The sequence below is a fragment of the Melanotaenia boesemani genome, chromosome 5, assembly GCF_017639745.1.
Source record: "Melanotaenia boesemani isolate fMelBoe1 chromosome 5, fMelBoe1.pri, whole genome shotgun sequence".
Taxonomy (NCBI): Eukaryota; Metazoa; Chordata; class Actinopteri; order Atheriniformes; family Melanotaeniidae; genus Melanotaenia; species Melanotaenia boesemani.
This window is the reverse complement of record NC_055686.1, coordinates 36,051,126-36,076,020: the sequence shown is the minus strand read 5'-3', so window position 1 is coordinate 36,076,020 and position 24,895 is coordinate 36,051,126. Positions and strand designations below refer to the sequence as shown.

Sequence of the window (24,895 nt, the reverse complement as noted above, 5' to 3'; positions counted from 1 at the left end):
ACTAATTGAAGATACTACACTAGATGGCGAAACAATATCAAAACGTGTTCTTTTGTTCTTAAATGTTAAAACATATTTACTGTGCTTACCTTAATTACTCCAACTGGCGTCGATGTCGCGGCAAACCCCTGTCGCGGTCAAATCCCCGCAATCCGCAATGCTCTCCTGTCACCAGTAGGAGCGCTAATGTAAGAAACGTTACCATGAGCCGTATTCGAGGGCATGTACAAACGTACAATGGGGTCGTATGATTTGGAGGGCTTGTTGGATTATTCTTCTCAATGAGGAGTGGGGGCTGCTGTCCAAAAGCAATCAGTAGAGGCTTCTGGCAGCAGCAGCAGCTGCATTCAGAGCAGGAGATGATCACCTGTTTCATGACCAGGCTGAAAATGAAACGTTTAAAGCTGCTGCAGGATGATCTCGGCTGGTTTACCGTCAGATATTAATGTCTATTAATGAAGAGTGTGGAGGAAAACAAGTGTTGTGAAATGCTGCAGCCTCCTAATTAGAAAACAACCAATAAAATTCAACTAGAATAAAAGAAAATATTAACCAAAGAATTTGTTTTATATTATTTTATTATTTTTATTAGTTTTGCCTTTAAAACATTTTAGCTTGTCTTTTCTTCCATTTTTGCCTTTCACATGACATTCCTCTCCACAGCAGCCTCCATTACTATGTACCAGGCACATTAGATGATGGCATTTAGCGATTTTTAGCGACTTTTAGGACGCCAGTAGCTACTTTTCTACTGAAGAGTTAGTAACAGTGGGTGTGTGAGTGTAAGTGAAAGAGGAATGCTGATGGGATATGAAGCATTACCAGTAGTTGCATGCTGTTGAATATTGAAATAAGATGCTCTTTTCTGTTCTTACAATTGTAAATCAGTGCCTCACCGACCATAAACTTCACCCCACGTCACTGCTGTGTCTTACTGCTACGGTATCTCATAATTATGACTTTTATCTCATTATTATGACTTTTATCTCATTATTATGACTTTTATCTCATAATTATGACTTTTATCTCATTATTATGACTTTTATCTCATAATTATGACTTTTATCTCATAATTATGAGATTCTCTTTGAGATATTTTTTATTTTTAAGTGGCGGAAACGGGCTTCCATAGGAAAAACCTTTACAGCAACAAAAGATTTTGTTTTGAAAGGTGAAAGGAAGTGGTCCGTGCGGGAGTGTCCCTGCTTGCGGGAAGCGTCTCTAAACAGGTCTGGAAAGCTTTGGACAGGCTGAGAGGCTCTGTTAATTTTCATTTTCCGACGGTCGTTTGTGTTTGAGCTGGACTCATGGATTACCGCTTTATGTGCGCTCTGTGTTTGTCTCTGCAGTTGATGCTCCTGCCGCTGCAAGGTAAGGCTTTGTGCACACATTAAAATGCATGTCTGCCTTTCATGACGCAACCCCAAAGCCAGAGTCCACTGCGCCAAAGAATAACGGGCGCGTCTGCCAGCGTACTACCCGGTTAAGATTACACATTTTCAGCCAACAATTTCAAACATGTGCATAAAATGAAGCCAGATAGCCTGAGTTTGATCTTTTTTTTGTCATTGTTCAATACAACGAAATTTTTAATATATAATAATAAATACAATAAAAGACACAATCATCAACATTCAGAATTTAATCATGAACACATATTGCTTTAGTTTAACACACGTGTATGCATTCAGTCCCGGTGCCGGACAAACAAGGCGGGCAATTGATGTAGGCCCCATTTATCAAATTAATTTTGACATTTCGATTAATTCCAGTTTAATAATTCAACATCTGACCCATGTAGAAGCAGAGTAAGAATAGGTATAGAATATAAAAAAAAAAAAAAAAAAAAAAAACCTTTTGCCAACACTCATAATCGGATCCAGCAGATAGGTGTAACAGGACAGATTTAACAGAACATTGAATTTATTAAAACAAAGTCAATTTAGTCATCAATAATCAGTCTTTAGAATTAAATGACAGACTGTCTCAAGTAGAGATCACCTAATCAAAAAACCTAAACAACATTATATCAGAGATATTTAGATCCGTGGATCAAATTTTACACAAAACAGTATAAACGCTCAGCACAACGCAGATGTTTTCATCATGTTCTAGCCACTCAACAAACTTCCACATCCCAGCCAAAGAGGAACCGTGGTGGAACAGTCAGTAAGCTCCAAAGTTTACATATGTTCGCCTTAGAGAAACCAAACTGATCCTGGTTCATTTTGTGCAACTTCAACTCTGTAGAATATCAGGGAACATACACACTTAGCATGTAATTGCGGCTTACTGTAAGGACGAATCGGACTGCGTTTTATCCAGGTGCAGGCTATGCCTCCAGAAGAAGAGGATAAGTTGTTGCTGTGGTTACTAACTTGCTAGGTTTCCACATTTCTGGAATCATCCAAACTGCTGGAAGTGGCTGATTATTGCTGTGTGACACCTGACACGTGTTCCTTTCTCCACATTACCACTGGACCGCTTTCTGATGTCCATTTTCCAAAGCTAACAGTCTGCTGCTACTAGGTCTTTGAAGCTAGTTAATGACTTCACACCAAATATTGCGATAAGTTATTGCAGGATTTGATGATTACACACACACACAGATTAAATAAACAAACTCGAAAACAACTTGCAAATATCTCAAGAGAAGTTTTCTCAATGCAAAAAAGCACAAGTTGGAACTGATTCTACTTTTGATAATTTAGTACCTCAATAAAAATAACTGTTGAATATGTATAAATGGAAAAATATATTTAAAAGTATATAAAATAAAATGAAAAGGCTGGATGGGAGGGCCTAACTTGTGAATGAGCGGGCCTTGGCCAATGATGCCTTGATACATACAGTGTACATTTTCTACATGTAAGTCTTAAATGACGAGCAATGTCTTGAAAGCTAAAGTCTGAGTTTAATATAATGTAGGTACAATAAAGACACACCCTCTGATAGCTATCAGAAATGGTGACCTCTGTGATCCTGGCTATGTTGGGGTCACATTATATGTTTAAAGAGTCCAGACTGTAAGAGGGGTGACCTAGGTTACCATTTCTAATAGAGATTAATATTCAAAACCAACAGTACATATATAAAGTTATTATAGTGTACACATTACAGAGTGGTACGTTTAACCTTTTAACCATGCGTCTCTGGAATCTGATGTCCCAAAGCAAACACACATTTACACACTGCAGTCAGAGGGTGGAGCTTACTCATCAACTGATGTCAGAAAATTAACAATGCGTTTTTTGTTTTGTTTAATTTATTGTGGTTGAAGACTGCGTTTGTGGTCTGTATTTCTTTAGGTTCATTATAAAAAATAAAAAAGTCATACATTCTGACAGCTATCAGAAATGGTGACCTAGGTCATCCCTCTTGTAGTCTGGAGTCTTCAAGCATAATATGTGACCCACACATAGCCAGGATCACAAAGGTCACCATTTCTGATCAGAAAGTGTACCTACATTATAAGGAACTCAGACCATTATAATGAACTCAGATAAAGACAAGTGTTTTCAAGACTCCGCTTGGCTTCTAAGACGTACATGCAGAGAAATGAACACTGTCGCCCCCCTGTGGTCTCAGATTTTGATGGGTCACAGATTTTGGTGTAACACCGGCAAGTGAATGAGAGGAAGGGGAGGAAGGAGAAGAGACTGGCGGAGGCCACCGGTGCTAGTGGTGGGGAAACTGAACTTCTGGTAAGTGATGAGTATACACAGGGTCAGATATAAATCAAATTTGGGTGTAGTTTATTTTCGTTTTGCTTGATACCTCTGAAAACAGTAAGGAGTTAAAAGTAGGCTGCTTAACAATTTAGCTAGCTATACATGCTAGTTAGCTAGCATGGCGGGTTTCTCTACTTCTGGGCGGTTTCTGTCATAGACATGTAGACGGTGCGTTGGTCCTGGGAATTACTTAAAACAGTAAAAACGGACAATTGTTTTATAATCTATAAATAAATAACTTCTAGTCATAGAGGAGCCTATAATGTTGTTATCTTAGCCTATATCATTGATTAGGCTACATGTAAGATCCTTCAGTTCCACTTCAGACATAATCTGACTGCATCTAAATGATCCTGGAACCTTTTCAGTATTACAGTAGTATTACATAATATTTGTGGTTGATGGTTTTCATTGGTGCATTCCTTAAAAACTTTTAATTAGTGGTTGTTAGTTTTTAGAGTACGATCTTTCAAAATACTATAAAATCTACATTCTGTGCCATTTTTATTCAACTGCATCATGGTAAAATAGATCCACTTATGGATGCATGTAACTACAACCAGGCTAATTCGGCTTAAAAAAATCAACCAACTATGTCAAACTTAATATGTTACACCAGGCTGATCCACCATCCCCAGTGGAGGGGTGTGAGAGAGAGCGAGAGACATGGAAGAGCAGGTGAGAAAAATAGAAGAACAGGGGTGAGAGATGGAAGAGCCAGTGAGAGAGAACAGGAGAGAGAAAGCTGGGGCATAGACTACTTTGCTCGCCCTGAGCCGCCATCTTACAGGCGTTCTTAGATCACCACCCACACCAGAACACCAGCAGGGCAGTTGAGGAGGCTAAGCTGCCGTATTTCATTTCTTTTGAATACCTGTCAGACCTGTACTGACTGTACTTATTATTACTTATTATTTTTGTGTGTGTGTTCTTTTTTAACACACCTGCATGCTTCTGCTTCTGCTACTGCTACTGTTGGGATGAATAAAGGTTTCTGAATGTTACTTTTATTATTATTATTGTTGTTATTGTTATTATTATTATTAGTTTAACTTTAAGCTGTGTTCCTAAAGTCATATTTTTAATCATCTACATATCTCCAGGTTTCTGCTAAGTACTGTATAGAATAATGGGACAAGGAGGATGGTGTTGGCTCAAGTTTATGAGACAAGTACATATAAATAAACAAGGCAGTGTATAAGCAGGCTCATAAGAAAGTTATCATTTCATTCATAGGCGTGGTCGTCTTTCCATCAATACCTGGTGGGCCAGTCTCGGCTCAAAATGCCCGAGCCGATCCCACTCCAGACCTGGTGTGTGTGTGTATATGTGTTCATGTTACTTGGTTGTGAAAGTCCTACTTATTTTCTTGTAGTTTTAAAAGTCTCTAAAGCGATAATGAGAGTTGAGATACCCGAGAGTTAAATCTATCTTGATCTGTCTTATTTCACCTGTATGCGTGTTTTCAGTCTTTTCCTTTTAGTTTACATATAATCCTCCATCTGGGCCGTAATACGAAGCAGAACCGCTGTAGTGCACGTGGCCTGCTGGCTTTAGGTAACACTTTAGCATGGTAGCAACTAGCACCGTGTGCCCCCTCAAGGAGCTGTCTGCTTCACTTTATGACTTTTTTCTACAGTTTATTGTCTGATCAGCGATCAGTCACACACTTACATTAAAGACATTACACAGACTGTAGAAAGTCATGGTGTATAATTAATCTTTCTGTAAAATTATATCGGTGACATGCTGAGAAACAGAAACAGGCATTTTAATTATATTTTGACCATCATTTCTATATTTGTGAAAAGAAAAACATGACAGTGAGGCTACTTGGTAGGGGAAGGAATAAAAATACAATAAAGTTAAATTAGATTCAATTATTTGCTGCAAGATGGATACTTTATATTCCAAAACTCATCTATCTTTTTTAAATAGTTAAACAATAAATTATCTCAAGATCAATTACTTAAAATACAAAACTTAAATACAAAATAACCTCTTCCATGAAAATGAAATGCATTTATAATCTGTGGAGAAACAAATCAAATCTCAGCTAATCAAAAAGAAAAAGGCCACTTGTTTTTTATGATTTATTGTATTGTAATAATCATTATCACTGAGCAAGAGAAAACAGAAAAGTAAAATAAATAAATAAATAAAATCAGAAGCAAATGGTAAAATAAATTTGGTAGGCTCAGAAACAAAAAATAGCAGGACCTCACATGGTGTATATGAACTGTGGAGATTTACAACCAAACAATGGCTGGGAGCGTCTTTAAAGCCTTTTTCACCAAGAGCCCAACGTGGCGCTTTCTCCCTGGAAAACCACTTATCAAGTCCTGAAGTCCAGCTTTCTATTCTATCAGCTGTTCTATTATATATTATCTCCAATCATGTAATTTCATGTGTAATATCATCACAGTCATTATTTCTGGTGGCCTCCCACTATTTGTTTTACTTAAAGGTGCTTTCAGTGGTTTCACCAACAATGTGAAGGGAAACTGATCTGACTACCGATCCTCCACGTCATTGTTTCTCTCATGTAGCAACACATGAAGTCTAATTTATCTCCAGATCTGTAGACTCACAGGTGAAGCTTTAGATTAGTGGGGGAACATATATGATGCTATATGGTTGTTGCTAGTTAATCTTCTGATATCTAGAAAATGTAAATATTTCTCTGATTGGATTGAAAGCAGTCACTCAGTCTGCTGCACTAGAAATGTCTCTGTTCCTACTGCAGACCAGGAGGACGAGTCCTAAACTGCTGAGCTGACCTACGTCACAGTGATAGCTGAGAACCATTTAATTCAGTCTAAAATAATTCAAACAAATGTTATTCATTATTAATTCAGAACTATTTTTTTCTATCATATAATGTTTTTTCTCCACAATAATCAATTAATTCAACACACAGCTGCTCACCTCCTTCCTCACGGGCCACCTGGACATGTTCAGGTGGGAACGGGAAGGGGGGGGGGGGTCTGGCAGGTATCTGCTTCGGCTACTCATGTTTGTTTGGAACATACATGATTTTTTTTTTAGGAGAGTGCATTGATTATTTGACTAAAACAACAGTTAAATGAATAAAGTCCAGAGTTTTTTTCAGAAAAATGAGCTAATATGGAGCAAAGTGAGGTAGCTTATATAAACAAAGTTTAGAAGAGACAACAAGCTGATGTTCCACAACTTTCCATCAGACGAACTAACTGACCACCTCGCCTCTGAAAGAACTGGGTGACGTACTGTCCATCCCTCTGTTCTCTCTCCAGTCTCAGCTTTTTTTCTTTTCTTTTTAAACTTCCCGATTTTTGAAGCATCCTGCCGTCTTACCATCCACTGACTGTGTCTGTAGGCTGAGCTCTGCAGCTGATGGAGCAGCTGATGGAGCAGATGGACTGAACCATTTAAGGGAAATGTTGAGGGGGTGGGCGTTCAGAAATGTTTTCAAAACAAAGAAACTTTGTGAGACCAATGCACTGTAACTAAAATGTTTGCATAGTTTTAAGTTTATCATTGAGGATCAGATTATATAATTGCATTGAGGGCCCTTCTGGGCCCGTCAATCACAGGACCACCGAGCTTCTTACCCTATCTCTAAGGGAGAGCCCGGTCACCCGGAGAAAACTCCTTTCGTTCATTTGTATTCACAATCTCATTCTTTCGGTCACTAGCCACAGCTCATGACCATAGGTGAGGGTAGGAACGTAGATCAGCCAGTAAATCGAAAGCTTTGCCTTTTGGCTCCTTCACCACAGCCCGATGCAGAGTCCGCATCTCTGCAGACGCCACATCAATCCTTCTGTCCATCTCCCGCTCCATCCTTCCCTCACTTTTGAGCAAGACCCCGAGATACTTGAACTCCTCCACTTGGGGCAGGACCTCATTGCAGACCTGGAGAAAACACTCCACCTTCTTCCAGCTGAGGGCCATGGTCTCAGATTTGGAGGTGCCGATTCTCATCCCGATGCTTCACACTCGCTCCAGCGAATTGGAAATCACAACCCGATGAAGCCAACAGAACCAGATCATCCACAAAAAGCAGAGACCCAGTCCTGAGGCCAAAAAACCGGATCCCCTCAACATCTCTGCTGAACGTGACATATTGACTTTTCAAATATGAATGTGAAACAAAACAAATTAAGGGCTTATTGATATTTTTGTACTTTTTAAAAGATCCTGTATTAGAAGAGTGGTTTTCTTGCTTTTATTCACCGCATATTTACAATGTGAATTCTCCTTATCTGACTGAAGAATTATATCTTTCTCTGTGATACACCTCAAAGTTCCAGTTGCCTAACCCAAAGCCCAGAAAGGATAAGTCTCTAGTAGACAATATTCAAGTTAGTCAATTTCACTGGCAAAGCCACATGTTGAAATCCTCCTTAATGTGACATTTGAAGAGGATTTTGACAATAAGGTATAACTGATGGAGCGTCTCATTGAATGAGTATAGAGTAAAAAATTGAAAAATTCATTTCAGTTACATTAGAAGACAAAGAAACAACAACGTCCTCCATGATTGTATCAGAAGAAGATCATCAAAGCCAGTAGGAAGACTCTTTAGTGATGAATTGTTTCAACCATTGTTGTCAGAGCCACTTTTATTCTCATTCAGATGCACACCGTCTTGAAGGACATGGTGTCTACAGTTACCTTCCTGCTTTTGGAAAAAAATACTTTACCTGGGGACACTGTGTATGCATATGAATAATGTCCCCATAATCAAAATACGTAAACATATTGCCTGTACAAGTCTTCTCTGTGCAGTCAAGTTAAAATAAGATAATAAAATCCAAGCTTAATTCATTTTTTTGAAACAGGTGTTTGATGTGCACTGAAAAATAGCTGATTGTCCACCAAGATGCCGAGTATTCATAATATGAGACCTTTTTAAAGTTGTCTCCAGATAAGATAATGATGGAGGATGTGAACTAAGACTGAGCCTTAGCCTACTCATGAAGAACCAGTAATTTTCTCCTAGTTGTCTCTGTATTTGTTTTAATAAATCATAAACAACACTGCACCCACTTCACAGCTCCTTGTTTAGAAACCGCAGCACTGTTAACAGAAGATCAATTATCAGATAAAATAAAATTGGATCAGTCATCTTAAGGTTTATTTACATACAGTTCATACAGCAGTACATGATAACTATGTTTTTCACAACTTATCACAACAGTAATAATGACAGCAGAAGAAGAAAAACAGCCTACCTCTAGTTACCTTCTGTTCTACGTCACATAATAGAAAAACTAACAGTAATCAAATCAAAGCACTAAAACAGAATAACACAGATTAATGCACTAAACATGCAAAACTATGGCATTTAAGAAACTCTGAACACATTTAAACTCTGTTACGCTGCAGAACACACACATACTGGAAAGCTCCGCCCACTTTTCTTCAGTACATTTCAGGTGTGTTTAGGCGATTTTATCTTTCCTCCACCACTCATTCAAAACCACATCAGCTTCATATTCTGTTAACGATTCTTCTGTTTTGATGTTTTGTGTGTGTTTCTCATTTTTATTTAGCATAAAGGTGAAAGCATTTATTTATTGTCATTTGCATTTTATTAATGGGAGGAAACATGATGGTCCTGCAGCTCAATTCCACATCATTTAGGATGAATCAAGGAACGATGTGCAAGAGCGAGCGTACAGACAAAATCATACATCAGAATTTTTGGGGCTTAAGAACTTTCCTAGTTTTGGTCGTATGTCATGTTGGTTGAAGTCAAAGAGAAATTTTCTTTTAAGAAAGTAGTAAATATACTCCCAAGTCTGAGATTTTGAGCATATATTTTTTCATTTTTATCTGTAATTTACTTCATTTTTTTGTTTGTATTTTGTTTAAATGTTTTTCATATGTTATATATATATATGTTATCTGATATTTTACTTTTTCTTCTAATTCTTGTTTTTTTTTTTCTTATTCTTGCTGAATAAAAAGAATGTCCTCCTCTTTCAAATCATTTTGTCATTTAGAGTTTTTTTTTTTTTTGACTAAATGAGTCCACTGCTGTGTCCTTTCTCTTGCATGAACCAGGCTACACAAGCCCAGAAGATTAAAGTATTATGGGGCCGGCTTTTCTTTTCAGCCAGTGATGCGGAATTTGAACTTTCAGTCACTGACTCAGCATGATTCTCTTTCTGTTTTTGTCCTTTCTGCTCTATAGTATTGTCTCAGGGTGACATGAGCCTCTCGGATGCTCTGGATGGTGAACATAGTAAACCATGTAAGTAACACCACCTGCTCTTATATGCTCTTAGTTAATTGTACACATACAGAAATTCACTCTTTCTCTCCTTTTCTCTGAGAAGACATACGGTCAATTTCTCAGTGACTTCTAAGGGAACTTGTTGTTTCTTTATATGGTTAAATGAGGGTGTTTATGGATGCAAATGACCATGAATAGACACGAAAAGGTGATTTAGAACATGGGATTTATCAACAGCTGATTACTTACTGACGTGCAGATGACTGGCTTCTGCATGTTTGATAAATCCTGATCTTTTTGAATTCTAAATATTCATCTATGGAATTTAGGAAGGTTTCTATGAATTAATGATAAACGAGGGCCCTGGACATTAAAGTGTGTTTTCATTGTGTTTATTGCTTGTCAAGGAATAATTTAATAATTTGTAAAAATGTTTTTATGAAGGCTATTTTCATAGCATCCCTTTTAGGGATGTGTAAAAAGAGGGGCTTTGAAAAGTAATGTGTTAACGACATTAATTAATTTATGTAATTAACTGTGTTAAAATTTTTAAACGCATGGCAAGCGTGGCATAACAAGCCCCATACACCCCTCATTTCTCTGTTATGACGGCGGGATGGACGATGGTAAAGAAGAGCCGGGTGGCTCGATAATGGAGCAACCCATGGACGTCGCCGACAGGGGTGTTTTAACACACACTCTTTTCCCAGTAAGAGGGTTTCACACCTGCACTTTTCCCTCGTTAATTTTAAATTTGCGTTTTACACCAACGTGTCTGCTCTAGTGGATCTCTGATCGACTCTGTGTAGCGACGGCTGTCAGTGATCAGCTGATCGGCATTTATGTTTGTTTATGGTTCAGCTGAGAAGGAGGAAACTAGTGGTTCATGGTTCACACTGTCACATATTTACCCCAAAATACTGTTTTTGGCAGGACCTTCTCTAACACAGTAGCTGGCTGGTGGTAGACAGGGTTTATACTTCAGCTATGCAGGGGCTGGTCTAGAAAAGTTCTGATGGGGGGCCAGGAGCACTGACCAGGAAAAAAGTGTAAAAAAGTGAAGAGAAGCGTGTAAAGTAAACAGCCAATGATAAAGTTTATCAGCAGGTGTTTACTTTGGGTGATGCTGCTGTACAACTTTTATCACTGCTGCACAAATATTTACACTTCAGTGATAAAAGGAAAAACGTGTTTTTATCCAGATCATCAGTTTTATCAGAGTTTCTTCATCAATGTTGGCTGTTTAACTTCAGTTGTCACATCTTGTGGTTTTATGACAGAAAATATCACCATGGAAACAGTTGGTGTGTTTTACAAAAGTATTTCTGTTTTCTTTTTTTAATTGTGAAGATTGGTTTACAACCACAAAATACTTGTGACTCTGATCTGAGCCCATAAACTCACTATGGAGCTTAGAGTCTAAAGCATCTTCTAATTACATCACATCAGATAAAGTGGTAGTTCTCACCAGTCTGTCTCAGTTTTGGAAGTCTGGTTCTGGTTCACAACTGACTATCTCACATAGTTCGGGGAGTTTTTACCTGTCTATCTCAGCTGGTTCTAGAAGTCCTTACCTGTCTGTTACAGGTGGTTCTGGAAGTCCTCATTTTTGTGTTTCAGGTGGTTCTTGAAGTTCTCACCTGTTTTTCTTAGATGGTTCTGAAAGTTCTCACTTGTCTGTCTTAGCTGATTCTGGGAATTTTCACTTTTGTTGTGAAAGTTCTCACTTGAGTATCTCAGCTGTTTCTAGTTCTCATCTGTCTGTCTCAGCAGGTTCTGGGAGTTCTTACCTGTCTGTGGTTGTTGTGGAAGTTCTTCTTTCTCATGTGCTTCTACATCTTCTGTGTGTCTCAGCCATTTCTGGAAGGTTTCACAAGTCTTTCTCAGGTTGTTCTGAGGCTTCTCACCTGTCTCAGTTGGTTCTTGGAGTCATCACTTGTCTGTCTCAGGTGGTCCGGGAAGAGGATTCTGGTTTTTTTAATCCTAACCCTCTGATGTTCTGGAGGAGAATTGCTGTTTGTGTCATTCACCTTTCCTGGTATATGGAAGCTGTTTGTCAGCAGGATTTTCTGTGTAACCTAAAATTCAGAATAATTCTTGCTATTTATAAATAATATTGGGGCGCAATATTTTTTAACTTTGATATAAACTGCTGGGCTTTTTCTCAATTACTTATCGTCTTTCTGTTTTGAAGGAAGAGGAGCTGATTCCAGTAAGGCTTCATTGCATGAACACAAGTTTGGGAATTTTACCAAGAACTACCTGATCTCCGTTCATTATCTCAACCAAATTACTCTACACTGGCTGAGGGGATTAGTTATTGTCCAACTTTTTGTAAACTCTTTTTAAAAACCCCAGTTTAACTGGAAATATTTCATCAGAAACTCTGTGAAAGAATAGAAGTCTGAAACTAGAAAATCTACACCATTTCACCTTCATATATATATGAATTAGTGGATGCAGTTTTCTATGCCTGCAAAGTGAGGACCTGCCTATTTACATCTGGAGGAAGGGGACTGTGAGGTTTTTAAATTTTTCTCGTGGCGTAGAGAAGCAGCAGAATGGCTCTACGTCACGAAAAACAAAACCTGGTTTTACCCTGTAGGAGCCACTTTTTTTACCTACAAATTCCAGTTTTTAAAGTAAATTTAATCAACAGGTGGTTTTCATCACAATTAAGTAAGACTGTTGTTTACATTTTTGGGTGCACTACCCCTTAAATTCCACCATGTGGAGCAGTAGCTGAGGTGCTCCTTTTTGTGCAGCATGCAACAAAATGAAATATCAATGACAGAAAATGTAATTATCATTTTAAAAAAAATAAACCTGTGTTTCTATTGGTATCTAATCACTTTACTAAAATAACTGTTGTGTTTTCATTCCCTTAGAATGAACCTTTTATATCTACCTGCTGTGGGTCCATATACATTGCAGTTGCCATATTTGTGCCACCATTTTTACTACCGTGTCTCTGAATAGACAAACAACTGTGTGAAGCTTTAAAACTGCACTACCAGATTTGCACTGTTTGGGAAAAGTGATGCCTTAAAAGGACCATAGTAGAAGACAGTATGAATGTACAAATGTACACAATGCTGAAAAAGTAAAGTGAAACTCAACTGTGATTAATCCTGGAAGAAAAAGTAGTGAAATGCTTTCTCAGCCTCTGGATGCTGCAGGACAACCACGATTCTGTGTGGCATTCACTCTGTCTCTAAACAGAGTTTTAGGGTCAGAAAGTTTCATAGTGCTTCTTTGAGAAGGAAAAAAAAGGTTGAAAAACTGTGTGAAGACATCAGTGATTATTGAGTCATCTTTCTTAACTTACCCTTACAGCTGCTGATGACTTTGACCTGGCAGATGCTTTGGACCCAAAAAAGGACATTGGTTTCAGGGATAAAAACAAGGGTCAGAAGGGTAAGATAAATAAAGTTTCTGCTACAGAACCAAGAACAATTAGAAATCCTTTTTTTAGTCATATATATATATATATATATATTATATATACATACTTTATTAATCCCAATTGGGAAATTCAGCTCTGCTTCAGCCCATCGGAGAGCAGTGGGTGGCCATGTTTTGGTGGGAGCTGTTTGGGAGGTTAAGGATCTTGCTCAGCCACTTTGGGCCCCTGACCAGTGCCCTTAACCCATCAAATCAAGCTGCTCCCTGGAAATTGATTTTCCAATCGGGATTAATAAAAATACCTTTAAAATTATTATTGTTATTATTATTTTTATTATTATTATGCTGAATTAAACCATCATGTGAAATCAAAAATCTCCCAATGATGTGTCAGCATTTTAAATTTAGTATTTGTTTCCTTCCAGATGCTTTTTCTGACAAGGATCTGATTGCTGTGAGTGAAGATAACACCTACAAACCTGACAAAGGCAAAGGTAACACCTGAAGCAGAAAATCTCTCTGGAAATATTTCTTTCAGACGTTACAGAAAAGATGGACCTGAACATTTTCTCTGCAGGGGGTCGTTCAGATGGTAACAGAGGTCAGATTAATAAGGAGGATGACACCAGTGGTAAGTTTCTGATTGTTCAGAGAAGCTTGTGTGAGCAGGACATTTAATCTCTGTCTGTGTTTCCAGAGACCACAGCAGAGGTGGGCACCATTGCAGGAATCGTTAGTGCGGTTGCCATGGCGTTGGTGGGTGCCATCAGCAGCTACATCTCCTACCAGAAGAAGAAGTTGTGCTTCAGTATCCAACGTAAGGATTATTTTCAGAAAAAGTCCAGTCCCTGACCACTGGACTACAAAGAAGAGTTTGATTAATTTCCAGGCGGACTGTCCTCACATGCATTACATGCTGATAAAAGTAGTTTTATCAATCAACAGTGGATCTTTAGTCAGTGTTTGCTTAAAGTTTTATGTTGATTTAAAACAAAAGAACATTTGGCTGCAGGATTTGCTAGGTGACACAAATCAGAGATGCTTTATTACAAGCAGCAGCTGCTGGAACTACGATAACTAAGGTGGATATCTTTGAGCAACCGCACTAGTAGAAACCCTTCTGCATCTTCTGCAGGGCCCTTAACCTGTACACCTCGCCTGAGTAGGGCAGCAAAGACTGAGTAGCCTTCACCTGCAGAAAGTACTACTTGTGGGCTCTCTTCAGCCACAGCCATCTTGAGCTGGCTATATCTCTGGTGGCTTTCTTTAGTTGTTATGACTCAAGCCCAACCTTCTTGAGGAAGTAGTGCACCGATTCTGCTGGAAACCCGCAGCAACCAACTTTGATGGCTGTGTTTCGCCCTTTTAAAACAGCTTTGTCAATCAGGTCCTGGTTCTTGGCTTTCTTTAGTTGGGGGTGTAGCGAACCACTCCTCCCAGGGCACCGAAGGTGGGTTCTTTCCAGCCATGCTGTTCTTAAAAGCCTTGTCCCCTCCCGTCACAACTTTATGTACTCGTGAAGTTGGACCTGCTTGCCTTGCCCTTCTGCTGTTACACCCATTTGGGGATTTCAGTGAGGACCTTATCGTACCTCCACCTACACCACCTTTCTGACAAAGCTTTTAGACAGCTGGTCAAAATGTGGTTCAATGTGCAGAGGACTGCTGTTGGCATTGGCAACAGATCAGCCACAGAGTGCAGTAGAAAGGCCAACTTGGCACGCCACAACTCCTTCTAGGACAACAAACGCTCCTGTACCTGACTGCGTCCACCACGAGGAGACAAGCTTTATCTCCTTCACAAAGGGGTCCTTCTCTGCTGCTTCGCAGACTCTTTGCACCATATGGCCTGTTTTGGTTCTGGCATCAGATTTACTCCACCCCATGGTACTGCAGAGTCCAAGGCTCAGGTGGCCCTGGCATATCACACCCACAATTTCCTGGTGTTTCCAGTGGGATTCTGCTTCTGCCACTACATGCTGGGGCCTCCATTTATTACCACATTTGACGCTCTTACTTGCGTATCTAACTTTCTTGTTTTTGGAAAGAAGGAGTGTACTGACTGCTTTTGCCTTTGTGGCTTTAAACTCCTCAACCACAGATGAAACTGGCAAGGAAAGCTTTGAAGTTTTGCTATGCAGATTGACTGCACTAAACGGCAGAGGAACTTCCATCCATTTCTGCTAGAACTTGCTGCACAATCTCTCCATTCCTTCCACTTGTGTCATAGGAAAGTCATACAGCAAGAAGGGCATTGCATTTGGGGTATGATGCTGTACTGAAAGCACCAAACTTTGAATCTCCCAAGAAGCTGGCTGTTATCAGTCGGCTTGAGTCAGGTGATCAGCTGGTCTTCAGTGTTGGAGAGATTGCTGTTGTCAAGCATCTGAATGTTTGTTTCTATGCTTGTTTCTATGTTTGTTTGTATTCTAAATCTATGGATTCATTGTAAGACATTTTGTTTCAGAGCAGGTGAAGTGAAGCTTTGTTTTTACACATTCTTTAACATTTTCTGTAACTCATCATCTCTGAGTGCATCATTAAAAGTTTAGGGGCTTACCTTTAAAAATATTTAGATTTTTATACGATAATTTGTTTTTTATTTCAATGAACAGACATCAACCAATATGTATTTTATCTGAGTAATTCACCTGCACTATATTTAACTCTGTTTTATTTTGTATAAATTTTTTCCCTTTAGAGAAAAAATAAATCTCTGATTGCAGTCATTTTTAAACTACTCATTAGGCTACTTGCAGGAATCTCCTACTATAAGCGCAATAATATGTATTTTTCATGTATTAATTTTACAAAGTTCTGTTCATATGTTATATATAAATGTTTTGCCTTGTGACAGAAACCTTTGAGAACCTCTAAAAAACTCCAACTGGAGGCAGCAATGCACTAACATTCCAGACGTGCAGGAGATGCTGCTCAGAAGACTTAAGAGCTGCTGGCAACTTTGAGCACAAAATCTTTAATTGACATTCCGTCATTGATGATCAATTCTCTGATACTCTTTCTAAACACTTTATAAAACACTTCAATCATAGATGACCCAACAAAATGACAACCTTCTCTGTATCTTCTGCATGAAAGATTCAGGTCCTTTACTTTTTCCACTGTAATAAATCAGAGAATTAACAATGTCTGTCAGTCTTCTCCGTTATATTATGTTGTGTTTTCATCAAATATTTTTTTATAAGAATCAGGTTTTATTTGCCGAGTATTTGCAGATATGAAACCAAATTAACTCTGATTTTATCTCCCGTTTATTCTCCTATCTATCTCCTGTCTATCTATACATATAGATATAGAACTGAACAATAATCCTATGGATTGTGAAAACATTCCCTTTTATAATCTGGATATTGTAGCTCTGCAAACAGTCAGGCTGATGCTATTATTTATTTTTTGCTATTATTTCCTGTTTTGACAGAGAGTCTGAATGTTGACATGACCAAAGCAGACAACTCTGGACCGGTGGCAGCAACAGAACCACAAGGTACGCACAGGATATTCAATATATATATATATATATATATATATATATATATATATACTATTCTATAGTCATTTAGCAGATGCTCTTCTCCAAAGTTACTTACATCCGAGAGTAAGAACAACACAAGCAAGGATTCAGACAAGATGGGATGTTATAATTAAGTGGTAGTCAGACTGCTGTGAGTCCAGCTGGACACAGGTGCTGTCATGTAGTGCTAGAGGAAGTGCTTTTTTTCTCCGTCACCTTTCCTCCCTACAATAGTCCTTTGTTTAATTACAAAATCACAATTTCATCACATATCTTAGGAGTAAGTGCACGCAGCTCATTCAGTGCTGAGTTGTGCCAAAGAGCTGGACAAATCTTATAATTAAATATCATGTAATGTAATACAGCTGCCAACCTGTGATGCCACAATACAAAATTATATGAGTAATTTTACTGCCATCATAAACTCTGGTTCATATTCAACATTTTTTATCATTGACAGTATGCTTTTAAAACTTTAAAAACTCTGACGTCTAGAGGGTTAATCTTCAAGTGATTTGTGAAGCAGTCGCTTGTTTATGGGGGTATTTTTCTTTCTTTAATCAAGAGCGTAATTGTTTGCTTTGAGGTGCTCTCTCAGCAAGCTCTTTCAGCAACCCAAGAGAGAGGAAAAAATATCCAAGAGCAGAAGTTTTGAGAGCAGAGAAAGTGTCTGAGTGTGAGGGAAAGAGACCAAGTCTGAGTGCAGAGTTTTGAAAGGAAGAACAAGATATTTGAAAGTAAGAGGGACTTTCTGAGTGTGAGAGCAGAGTTTTGAGAGAGAGCAAGATGATATTTGAGCGTGAAAACCAGAAATCTTGCTCTGAAAGCAAACAATTACACTCTTGATTAAAGATAGAAAAATACCCCCATACTTGTTGTTCATGTCGTCTTCAGAGAAGCTGGAAATAGCTTTGTTTATACTGTTTCTGTCTTCTGTTTCTACAGTTCAGCAGACTCTCCTGGAGCCTCCCAACGCTGAGCCTCCTGCTGAAGTGAAAGTTGTGTTGTAAACAAAGATCACTCATCCATGTGCCCACTTCAGCCAAACATCTGCATGTGTACATGCACACTGAAACAGAAGAGAAATCTTCATGATTTGATTTTATTGTTACTGGCTATATTGTGATTGTATTTAATGAAACTAATGTTCACATTCTGGAGGCAGAATTGATGTCATGTCCACCATGGCCATTCTCATCAATGCACTGTCACTCTTAAAGGCAAAAACCACTTAGATTTAAGAAATGTAAGCAACACCAGCTCTTCCTTTAGTATGAAGAATGTCTTTATCAGTGTTGTTTTTGGCAGCCATCTCATTTTTAAGTTTGATAGTTTAGTCTAGTTTTAGTCTAGTTTTAGTCAACGAAAATTCAAAAAGGTTTTAGACTAGCTTTAGTTAAATAAAAAAGTATTAGTTTTTTAACAAATTAATTTAGGTCAATAATATGTATTAAAAAGTGGAATCAAGGCTGACAGGTTATAACAAGAATTGCAATTCATAAAAGACGTTAACCTTAATGCTTTGGCACAATAACCAGCTCCTTTACCAGACTTTCATGAATTGATTCCCTACTTCATCAAACAAACATATCACACAAAAAAATAGCAGATCTATAAGTTCAACATATAGCAACACATTGTTTGTTATTTTCCATCAATTATTACAAAATTAAAAGGAATGGTTTTAGACTTAGGTTTCCCAAAGAACAGCAGAAACTCTCTGATCTACTTAAGGTGATGCATTGCACAGATAAAATGCTAACTGTGGAATCAATTACTCCACAAAAGCAAAGAGCAAGAACATCCTTACTTTGGTAACTGTGGCTTTATTTCTGAGAATTTTCTGAAGTGCAATACTCCACCCTGAACATACACATGCCCAAAATATAGATGGATCCAATGGATGAGGAACACATGCTCATATTGACCTGGTCTGCCAGTGAAATTATGATGGATTATAGTTAAAACTTGTCCATATATCGTTTCATCGCTTCCATCAAACCCCTTCGTTGACACTGCCGCCAAGGAACCACAAAAGAACCCAAAAGAAGGGGTTCTCAGAAGAGACCATTGTCTCTTTTGAAAAAACTTGCCAATAAATAGGGATGCTTCGTAGAATGTTCCACAATCATGGAATGATAACAGTCTGGATATAGACTGTTCTTTTTAATTTGTACGAGACAATGTTCCTATTGGGAAGACCTACCAGGCCTACTGATGGTCATGTCAACAACTGACACAGTGCTCTCTCGACTTGGGGTATTATCAGTAAGCTGTCTCTATTTTCCACAAGTGCTTACACTTGTTGTAATCACACCTGTCTCCATAGCTCCTGATGCTAACATGCAAACTGCCATGAGCAAACATCTCCTGACAGTGAAAGCTAAAAGACTGTCCTTATATTTCACCAGCAGTGCCAGCAGTGGCCCACAAGAGGGAAAAATTAACTTGAGTTACAGGTTTGGTTTGACTTGGTTCACACTTGTTTTTGACTCCAGGATTCAGACATAACACAATTAAACCATCCACCAGACTCGCATCCCCATTCATTTATTCATTTTCTGAACCGCTTAGTCCATTAAGGGTCGCCTATCCCAGCATTAACAGGTGAGAGGCAGGGTCACCAGTCCATTGCAGGGCCAACACATAGGGGACAAACAAACATTCACACACACACACACACACTCACTCACTGATAGGGAGAATTTAGAGTCATCAATTAACCTAACATGCATGTCTTTGGACGGTGGGAGGAAGCCGGAGAACCCGGGGAGAACCCACGCATACACGGGGAGAACATGCAAACTCCACACAGAAAGGCCACCGCCCTCAAGGTTTGAGGCCTACCCCGAGCTGAGATTCGAACCACCGACCTTCTTGCTGTGAGGCTGCGGTTAACCACCATACCACCATGCATCCCCATTCGTCTTTGACATATTAGCAGACAGACATAGGATAAAATGTTTTCCATAGAATATAAATGTAATTTTGACAAACACCAAAGAAGAAGAATGTCTAATTCTTGCTGAAAGATCGCAGCACCACTTTCCAGTCTGGTGATCAGTAGCAGTACAGTGCAGTTGAGGAAAACACGGCCCATCCACCACAGACCCCCGCCATATGTACTGTTCTGCATTTTACACTATCTTACCCAGCAGGCTGTTCTCTGAGATGTTTAGCCTTTTTGGTTTGCAGCATCTGTGGATAAAAGACTTTCTAACATACATTCTGACATTCTGCACAGTTCACCTACTTCCACCGCACAGCTTTTACACACAAAAGTCACAGACTAAAACATAAATTACCAAAGCATCTAAACTTTATACAGTTTCCCAGGAGAAGTGCCACATTATGTGAGAGAAATGCAGGGGGTGTCAATGTCTGTATGAATTTAAATAAAATAATGTTGAATAATAAAGTAATAATGAAACTAAGAGCCAGATTTTGCAGTTCGCTGAAAGCAGAAGTTGTTTTCCATTTACGGACATACTGAACTGAAAAGAGACATCCTTTTCCTAAGTTTGCTCATGTAACAGTTTGAATTCAGTGACACACTTCTGCTGAAATATCAGATCCACAAAATAATTTGCAATAAATTATCTGAGTTTGAGCTGGGTGATACAGCATAAAATTGATATCTCGATATTTTCTTTATCCCGATACACTATATACATCCCTATGTTTTGAAATCTCCTCTAAAACACTGTGTAAATATTGAATTCAACATTATCATACATAAAAAGATTTTAGGATTTAAGTAAGCTCAGCTAAATCATCTTTATCACCAAACTTTTTATCTTGAACCAGGGACCTGCACTCAAACACTTAATAAAACCCAGTGTTTCCCCAACCAGTATATTAGGGGGGTACTCCAGCCTCACAACAGCAACTCCCACCAACCCTAAAAGCTCAAGTTTATTTTATTTTCAATAGTTAATTAATATTTTATATTTTTTAATTCGATTGTTTTAGATTAAAATAAAATTAAAATAAAAATTTTGCACCAGATCACAAGTCATCTAAGGTCCCCTTTCCTATAGAGCAGGTTTATATTTTGACCTTTTAATATAAAAACTAAACAGCCTGGTTTTATTGATCTTATTTTCATGTTGACATGTAATAGCTGTACATGTACTGTGTAATAAAAATTGTATTTATTTTCAAACGATTTGAATGGTTAAAATCTTCTGCTATCACTATAACTAGCAACAAAGATATAGCATCATATATGTTTTTCCCCCACTAATCTAATGCCTACAGAGTCTACAGATTTGGAGATAAATTAGACTTCATGTGTTACTACATGAGGGAGACGATGAAGTGGAGGATTGGTAGTCAAATCAGTTTCTCTTGACATTGTTGGTGAAATCACTGAAAGCACCTTTAAGTAAAACAAAATAGTGTGAGGCCACCAGATATAATGATTGTGATGCTATTACACATGAAATTACATGATTGGAGATAATATATAATAGAACAGCTGGATAGAATAGAAAGCTGGACTTCAGGACGTGATAAGTGATTTTCCAGGGAGAAAGCTCCACGTTGGGCTTTTGGTGAAAAAGGCTGAGCATGGACAGTGATGGTGAATAGGATTGCAAGAGCTTGACTTAGCAATAATGCACCTTTACCCTCCTTGATATCTTATTACACAAAGTTCTACCTTTTAAAACGTGATTATTTAACTTTAAAGACACACCCAGCCATTATTTGGTTGTGGAGATCACAGTGGTTTGTTTGTGACCGTATTACATTCAGTTCATATAATACAATAAACCATGTGAGGTCCTGCTATCTTTTGTTTCTGAGCTTACCTGATTTATTTTACCATTTACTTTTGATATTATTTATTTATTTATTTTTATTATGTTTCTATTGCCTCTTGTTCAGTGATAATGTTCAATAATAATGCTTACAATACAATAAATCATTAAAAAACAAATTGCCATTTTGTTTTTGGGGGGTGGAGGAGGGACTTCAGTTTCTTTTCATGGGGCCCAAAATCCCTGGCAGCACCCCTGCATGTCAGAGCTGATCCCCACACACTGAATTTTTTTGTATATCTTAGCCTTCATTTATGAAAAAGCTAAGGAGTTGTAACTGCTTTCTTTTTTAGATTTTCTGTCCATTTTGCTAGCTCTTTGCTGGTTTCAGTGCTGCTGCTCTTCTCCACACATGCGCACACGGAGCTCCCCCTGGTTATTGTGGGTTTGTGGGGCTACCATGGGCGCTACAGAAGCAACATACTAGCGACAGAGCTAATCAGACAATCGAACCCACAGTCCAGTAGAGATGTGACGTTCATGAACGAATCAATTCTTTTGAACGGCTCTTTTAAATGAACGATGGGAACCGAGTCACAGCTGTGAGCCGTTCATTTGTGAGCTTTTCTTTTTATATACAAAATTTCCACACTGCATTTGTGACATCATAGAGGTCTGATGTCCAACACGCTCCATTCATGTGAAGTATCAATGGGAAGAGAGTATTGTTCGGAAACAAATACTGTGAGTTTGAGCCAAAACATTTACTAAAATTTGCACTGACTGCTCAGGTTTATACTTTTTTAATTTATATTTTTCCTATAATTTTTTAAAATCTTGTATATTAGATTTTATATAGGTACATATTTTGATTGTCATTCTTGTATAATGTAAAATCTTGTAAGATATTGTAAGAACGAGCCAGTCTTTTGAATGGCTCTTTGAAAGGAATGGCTCCTCAATGTCCAACTCTCTTCAAAGAGCCATAAATCCCATCTCTACAGTCCAGCCAGCCAGCCCTGCTCAGAGCAGAGCGACTGGAGGAGCGGTTGACAGCATCTATATACAGTGATTTACACTGTTTTTTTGCTGCCGGGCCTAGACTCAAAAGAACCGGGGCTGAAGCCCCAGGAAAATCGGCTGACAACGCCATTGAGTTTCCCCATCATTGTTGTCATTTCTGAGATGTATTACTGGTTAAAATAGGTGTATTGCATTCAGCTAGCTAGCTGCATACTCCATGCTTCTTCCCTATCTCCCCTGAAACAATGCACATGTGCACAGGAGAGTTTTTCTAGATGGGCTTGGGAGTGAGCTGTCTGCTGTGAGTGAGAGAAGCTAAACTACGAAGAAAGTTACTTGTAGACGTTTTAAACGTTGCTGTGTCAATTTGCACTCAATGTCCACGATATAGATATATATCGGACGTAAAATTTCTCAGGATACATCAAGTATTTTCAATATATTGCCCAGCCCTAATTTGAGTTATATGATGATCCATTTAAAAAAAAAATAAAAAAATTTTGCCAACACAATGGTAAAATTTCAGGTGAAGTTCAGTTAAGCAACTATGATAATCCTGAAAAACAAACTCGATTCGGTGCAATCTGCTGACATTTTACCAACCGTACTCTCCCCCCTAAAAATAAGGATATATTTGGCCATTGTTGAAACATTTGTAATATAGGGTACATATCCATTAATACAAAAAACCCAAATTAGGAGATTTTTGTGTTTTTATACTTGAATTATTAGGACACAGCCTTATAAAAAGTCATTTGGGGCGACCATGATTTATCTGAAAATCAATATATTTCTTTAACGTTGCTAATAGTTTAACAAGTATTGCTAATTAAATTGACAGTTTGAGAAGGACAGGCATGTGTGCCTTTTAATTTTTTGTCAACTATGATTCTATAAATTTAGTCTATATTGGCACTATCTCCCTCGTAATGCAGTTACAATGCCCAATTTTTTATCTAAAACCCATAATACTGTTTTTAAATGTGTACAGATAGTACCCACTTAACTATAGTATACCATTGATTAATATTTGAGCCAAAACGGATGGATATTGTGTTTTGAATTTCATAGTTATTTTCATTTGTTTGTTACCCCAAATCACAGATGGTCGCCCCAAATGATGTGAAAACAGCAGGTAGTTAGGTCTACTTAAAATGTACACAATACTGTTTAGACAAAAGAAAACTGAACAAACTTTTTATTCAAATAACATTTAAACAATTTAACATTCAAATATCACAAATGATAAAAAAAAAAAACATTAAAAATAATTTAAAGTGCAACACATTACATTCTTCAGGAGCTCACATTTGACAGGGGTGAACAATTTTAGTAAAAAAAAAAAAAAAAACAGTTGTATAGATGGAATAAAATCAGAACAATTTTCAAAGTAAATAAACACCAACATAGCTGCATGGATGAAATCAATGCTAAAAGGTTAGATTTTTCTTTTCTTTTTTCCTAAAGAGCGACAGAGTGCAAAATCTGGCCCTGTGCCCTCCTTCCTCTCTGTTCCCCTCAACCACCTCTCCTCTCCTACAGTTATATTAGTTTACTGTATATGACCTACATTTCTTTAACCCCAGGTATTTCTAAACTTTACCCAATCTTGGCAAGTGCAGCCAGTTGAACTGGTGTATTGCCAGTCTTCAAGCTTCTGGGAGAAAAGCTCTATGAAGTCCTTGATGGTTCCAGTCTGGATTTGTTTGACCATGTTAGCAAACATTTTCTCTCCATTTGTGGACGTGACCCTCTTACACTGCTCCCAGGTGACTTCTGTGCTGCTCTCTGTCTCAGGGAACGGTACCTCCTCAAAACAGCACTTGGCACAAATGTGATCCATACAGGCTTTATTATTTGGGTCACACACTATCACGCCCTGCAGTTAAGAGATGCTTTTTGTTTTCAACAGCCCTCTGCTGCAGAGCTTGTTGACCAGGTGCACATTTTCATGTTCCATGCATGCACATGTGTCCTGATCTTTGGTCTTTGGCTCGGTGACATAGAAGGGGCATCTTCTGGCAAACTGCCTGTAAGATAGGCGGAGACTCTTTTTCATCTCACCGTTGTAAAGCGCATGAAGCTCTGTGAGTGGCTTTGTGAGAATTCTTCGTTGTTCTTTCATTTTGTTTTTTGTGATGGTGTCCTTTCCCGGTAAAAGTCGACTGTTTTCATCTCTGGTCAGAAAACCAACAACAGCTACCTTTCTCTCATTG

General features: G+C 38.3%; 1 protein-coding gene across 1 annotated transcript; it reads left to right on the top strand.

Annotated features, from left to right (window-relative positions):
• Positions 1–1,186: 1,186 nt before the first annotated feature.
• On the top strand, positions 1,187–18,266 carry cd99l2 (CD99 molecule-like 2). Its single transcript, XM_041984890.1, has 8 exons — positions 1,187–1,371; positions 9,916–9,975; positions 13,294–13,374; positions 13,788–13,856; positions 13,940–13,993; positions 14,060–14,179; positions 16,801–16,866; positions 17,839–18,266. Exons 1-8 carry the CDS (start codon positions 1,308–1,310, stop codon positions 17,901–17,903), a joined length of 579 nt encoding a protein of 192 aa, XP_041840824.1. The 5' UTR covers positions 1,187–1,307; the 3' UTR covers positions 17,904–18,266.
• The last annotated feature ends 6,629 nt before the right edge of the window (positions 18,267–24,895 follow it).